Raw genomic sequence first — 5,712 nt, 5'->3', positions numbered from 1 at the left:
TTCTTTCAATGATAATTTCCTTAGGACAAAGAAAACGGACAAAATTTTCGCCCAAAGGGCTCTACTTTCACGAGTTACCCCTTAGGAGACCATAAAAAAATATTGGATTTTCTACTTTTTGGACCAACCCCTATTTCTTTGTTACCCCCTTTCACCCCCTTAGGGGTGGTTGCCACGATTTGCACCAAGCGTTTTGTTGTCCAAAAGTGACCCCTAAGATACCCTGAAATTTGTAGACCTCTAGCTCATCTCCTTCCTCTTACACGGACGACAGACAGACAGACACGAGAGCGGTTGCATAAGCCCGCTTTAATGCTTTTTTAAAAGCAGAAGGGCGGGCTAAAAACTGTACTTGTAACCAGCGAAAATTCGAATCAGGCATGCTTCTCACCCGAAGACGATTAGCACTCTCATGGAGGGCGTCACAACGCGCGTGGCACTTCGGCCGCAGAACGTCCTGAAGGCCTGGACCCAGGAAGATGCGCGACCACCAGGACCCCGTCAGCAGCGGGCCTACCCACAGCGGCCGGTCAGCCTGTACGACAACTTGAAGCAGCAGAACCACGGCGCAAACGGCAATGGTTGCAGCACCGGGACAACGAGGTACAAGAACGCGTTTCAGGTAGCGGAGAATGCTGATGGTGGCTGTTACTTCGATATTTTCATCCCAATATAGCAAGATTAAATAGACATGCTAAGAAAACTAACAGGACACTGTTTAAAAATGGTTGTAAAGGAACAGAGAGACTACAGTCTTTCTGTTACATTCACGGCAAACTCAAACCACCGTTGTGGGCCGATGAAGGACGAATATCACTAGTTTCAAGAGGGTTCAAAAAAAAAAATGTGAAAAAAGAGGAGTGTATTCACGCAGTGTGTCAACAGGTGACTACTATTTTTAACAGTGTAATGTGTGGCACTGGGTGCAAACTGACAAACTGACCATTTATCAGTCTTTATTATCCCTTTGCTGATTAGTAAGAATTCAATGCTGATGTACTGGGTTATATACACTGGAAACGCAAGTGTGTGAATGTCGCACACTTGTAGGTCTGTGAACATTCATTCGTACACTTGCACTGTGAAAAATATCGTCGTAAATTTACAAAATTTTTGTAAACTCGAATTATAATTTAAGTTGTTAATTTACGAGAGCAGATTTTTTACTCGCTAATGGATTCCAAGTCGGTACGTACAGCACGTATTTTTACAATTTGAAATTGTAATTCTTTTAAGAAAAATTAAAGGAAAATTTTCCTGTAAACCTACCTACTATTTTTCTCACTGTAAGGGGGTAAACGTGTGAATTTTCGAGGGAAAAATCAAGTGTACAAATAGTTATTCACACACCTACCAGTGTGTAACATTCACACACTTTCGTTTCCAGTGTACATGGAAAATCGACTGTTCTCAGTTCACATTTTTATAGACTAAACCGCTTATAGACGAACATATGTCAACCCATGCCTAGGCTTTGTGTTATTTTTAGCATGAGAGAATGCAAAAGCAGGAGAAATTAATACTCATCGATGGACCTCTCGACAGCAGCGGTTGTGAGGACGGCGTCCCCCTCGTACGTGGTGGTGCGTCGTCAGTGGGAAACCTCCATGCCGTCACACAGCATGCCCAGCTGACGGAGCGCGCGCGCACGCCGTCGCAAGCCAACTGCCTCAGCACGACGGTGCCGCAGAACATTGCACCGCACGGGTTCGCGTCCCGCCACGCGCCCACACGCTCCTCGCTCCGGCACTCGCGGATGATTGTCCTGACCCGCGACGGCCGAGGTACGTAACGTGAGACAACGCCCGGGGACCTAAAACTCCGGAAAGCATGTAAATACCGTCCCTGGCATCCTTCTCAAATCATTAAACATCCACCTGCAATCATGAAATCATGTGAATCCTGAGAGGACACTTTTGCCTAAATACCACCTCGATGTCATGTGAAATTCGCTGAAATCATGGGTGCTTTTTTAAAAATTTTACAGTGTATAATCTGCCAGCAAATTCCAGCATGAAGCCCTATAAATACTATACGAAATCGTTAAAATCTTGTGAAATAATTGTGTTCCATGTAATCATTGCACAAGCAAAGAAAAATTTGTAACCCTCTCACCAATACCATCCAATACCAATACCAATACCACCCACAGCACAGCTCATCAAAATAAGCGGGCAGATCTTTCAAACGGACGTAGTCTAAAAGTTTTTTTGAGCTAGAAAGCTAAGATTTGGCATGTAGGCGTCCTAATCATCCATCTCGAGGCTCAGGAAGTGCGCTGCGCAAGCCGTTGGCCACCCCCAACGAGCTGTGCAGTGTGCACCCCCTAGACTGGAGGAGGATGAAACAATTTCAATCAAGAATCTATCTTAAAAGCAGATAATACCACACCCAGAAAATGCTTTTCTTTTTAGAAGGCCGTCGGTTTTGTATTTAGGAAATGTTTTCCTCAGCCAGGTATAAAGAAATAAATTCTTTCAGTCTAGGAAGAAATTATTTCAATTTGGCCTCTAATTGCGACCTAAATTTAAGGCAGTTTCCTTGTACGGAAGAAATTTTACTTCATTTAAAGAACGCCGTGTCGTTTTCAGTCCTTGAATCTTTGGTTTTTCGCCTATGATACACGACATCAGAATCTTACTTTGATCTTTACGAAGACTAAATTAATTATGTTTTGCCTTTGATGCTAGGAAAACCGATGATTGTGAAGCGAAGGAAGATATCTCTTTCATACAACGCCATACGTTTCCTATTTTGAGCATAAGGCTGACAGCTTTCTTTCAATGATAATTTCCTTAGGACAAAGAAATGTGCTTTGGGTTACCAGAAAAGGTGCTTGACGCTCGATGTCTGTCGCTGTTAATTAAACAATGTTAAGGGTGGGTCCTAGCGATTTTTTCACTTTACAAGACCCCCCCAAAATCGCCCCCTGCGAACTCAGTGGTATTACCCGCAAGGCTGTGCGACACGCCTGTCGTGCTGCAGGGCATATGTGCAATAAAATTTCCAAGATGGCGGAGGACGATTTTTTGAAGCTTTCTGTTTTTCCTGTTTATTTTACATGGAAGTGTGGTTTTTCAGTGGGGCATTTACTGGCTAGGTTCGTAAACGCCTCTCCACGCCTCTCCTATACCCAAAATCAAGTCCAGAACTGATAATATTTAAATAAAGTGCTATGGTGCTCACCGAGCGAAAGCAGCTTCAAAATAGATCAGATCAGATCAATAATGTTGTTTTCTGATGACAAAATCAAAGTCGTGGTAGGCCAGCTATCTCCGCTTCCCGAATTTCCAGAAACTCGGTCCATCCCCTGCACAACAGCCAAACACAACAGCTTCCAGATCCTCTGAATGATATTAGAGGATCCGTACGGGGGAAACTGGTTACGCACCGGACGGGATTCGAACCCGAGCCGGACCCGGCTTACCATCCAGCCACCACGCACGGAGACCACTGAGCTACCACGACAGGTGACGGCAGCGCTGCTCGCTACGGAACTGCTTCCGCGCAAGGGACGAGAGATAAAAGGTCGCGCAAGGCGTAGTGGTAAGGAAAATCTGTCCTACTAGTAAGGCCAGTGTGTTTAACGTCACCGACTGCATTTAAGGAAATTTCTTAAAATTAAGGAAAAATTTTAAGAAACTATTTAAAGAAAAAAGTGACCTTATTTCAAGGAAATGGTTTTCTGGGTGCAATTTAAGAGTAATGCTGTTCTACCTTTCTCCCAGATTTAGAAATAATTGTGTCCACGTTGTATCGTCGATCACCATATCATTCGTTTACGGCTCGGTTTACGGCTTGCTTACAATCCGGCGTCCTCCCCGTGGATACTTTAGAGGCGGGGGTCCCAGCGATGTGACGGGGGAGTTTCGGGAGGGGGATGGCTGCTGACACCTTACTTAAATATACTTATATTTATTTTTGTTTAATCTCAGTGTAAGTAAGGTAGGTAAGGTATCATGTACGGGGGTTCGGGGTGCGGGCGTTGGCGTATGTGTCGTGTGGCTTGGTTTCGGGATGAGACAGGAGGGCAGGGACGTTGGTCCTACCGATGCTTTTATTTTTAGTTTAAATTCTAAACTCTCAAAATTTTTCTTGCAGAGCAAGTAGGGCCACGTAGGAAACGACGACCAGCGCCAGCACCAGGGACAGCTAAATCAGATGAAGCAAAGAAACTCGAGTGCATAGAAAAACTTAGGTCAGGAGATTATTCTCTTGTTGAAAATGTACAATTACCAACAGATGAAAAGTGGAAAAGTAAAGTCCAAGTGAAGCCAGGAAAAAGTTTGGCAGAGTGGTATTGACAAAGTTGGCGCGCGCACAAAATTTTGTGCAGTGCTTCAAATGTAAATTAGTTAAAATTTGTCAGGTGGGTACGGGCAATACTAAAAATCTTACTGACCACTGTTGCAAACCCGAGAACACCCACGTCTTAGATCCCCTTCCACGGAATGTGAGAAGTACGGTAGCGGGGCTCCTAGCTGCCCTGAGTGCTGAGAATTTCTTGCCATTCACTCTTTGCGAATCAGAGTCGTTCAGAAACTTGGCAGCATATCTGGTCGAAATAGGCTTTAAGCATGGGGTCGTTAAACATGAAGATATCTTGTCCAAAAACGGTAGCCACAAGGCCAAGGCCAAGGCTGACGAGGCTAGAAATGGACTGGTGGAAGAAATTAGAGAGGATTTAGAAAATGGGTTGCTTTCTGGCACAATTGATGGTTGGACAGATGACCAAAAACATAGGAAATATATGGCCCACACAATATCACATATAAGCAAGGATACCTGGGAATTGCAAGACAATTTGTTGTGCCTGCCCCACTGCGATGCTGAGTCCGTCACCCACGAGGTCATTGACGAAATAGTAAAAATTGAAAAAATAAAAATGAACATCGACCCTGGTGAAGGCGGTTAAGAGGTCGCGAAACGCATTGTTCATTTCGGTGGTAAACGAGGAGTGAATCAAGGTGATCCCATTCTCCGAGACAAAACCTAAGGCATCATGGCGTATTAAAATTTGGCAATTGACAGCTGTCTTCCTAACCATTTTTTTCGAGCAAACGAAATGACCCACCCACTTCATGTTGTTCTCAAAGGCAAAATCTAAAGCTTCATTGCGTATTAGCAGTTGCCATCTTAACCATTTTTTTTCGCGCTCGCTTCGCTCGCGAGACATACTTTGGTGGAGTATTACTGATACAATTATAGTGCTAAAGTAATGTAGGGTCTTTGTACAGATACCCCTAGAAGGTAGGCAAACCGCGCCCTCTTTGTAGGTTTCCCCCCTCGCGTTTCTGCGCCCAGCCCGCGCCTGTTGTTTTGGGGGGGTACTTCCTCTGACATTTTACGATTGGACGCCTCCTTGTACGTCTTTATGAGCAACGCGGTCATTTTCGCCGTATTCCGCCGAAAAAAGCACTCTAGCGCCCAAACGGTGCATCATAGAGTCAAACGGACGAAGGCTCTACTTTTACGAGTGACCCCTAAGGAGACCATAAAAAAAATATTTTTTTCCTACTTTTTGGACCAACCCCTATTTCTTTGTTACCCCCTTTCACCCCCATAGGGATGGTTGCTAGGATTTCCACCAGGCGTTTCGTTGTCCAGGAGTGACCCGTAAGATACCCTGAAATTTGTAGACCTCTAGCTCATCTCCTTCCTCGTACACGGACGACGGACGGACGGACACGAGAGCGGTTGCATAAGCCCGCT

At 44.8% G+C, this 5,712-nt stretch overlaps 1 protein-coding gene across 7 annotated transcripts in view; it reads left to right on the top strand.

Annotated features, from left to right (window-relative positions):
* LOC113209737 (uncharacterized) overlaps window positions 1-5,712 on the top strand; it is an 87,853-nt gene that overhangs the window by 31,447 nt on the left and 50,694 nt on the right. For 3 of the 7 annotated variants that reach the window (XM_052267685.1, XM_052267687.1, XM_052267683.1), the window contains exons 2-3: window positions 379-603; window positions 1,546-1,784. The exons of 3 other annotated variants lie outside the window; for them this stretch is intronic. In XM_052267685.1, the coding sequence (XP_052123645.1) occupies window positions 413-603; window positions 1,546-1,784 (430 nt within the window). In that variant the 5' untranslated portion in view covers window positions 379-412. The remainder of the gene's footprint in view (window positions 1-378; window positions 604-1,545; window positions 1,785-5,712) is intronic. One more of the 7 variants, XM_052267686.1, reaches the window with a different exon arrangement.

This window comes from Frankliniella occidentalis, unplaced genomic scaffold, assembly GCF_000697945.3.
Source record: "Frankliniella occidentalis isolate FOCC.00 unplaced genomic scaffold, Focc_3.1 Scaffold57, whole genome shotgun sequence".
NCBI lineage: Eukaryota > Metazoa > Arthropoda > Insecta > Thysanoptera > Thripidae > Frankliniella > Frankliniella occidentalis.
The sequence above is the reverse complement of the archived record's forward strand: the minus strand, read 5'-3'. Positions and strand labels throughout refer to the sequence as shown.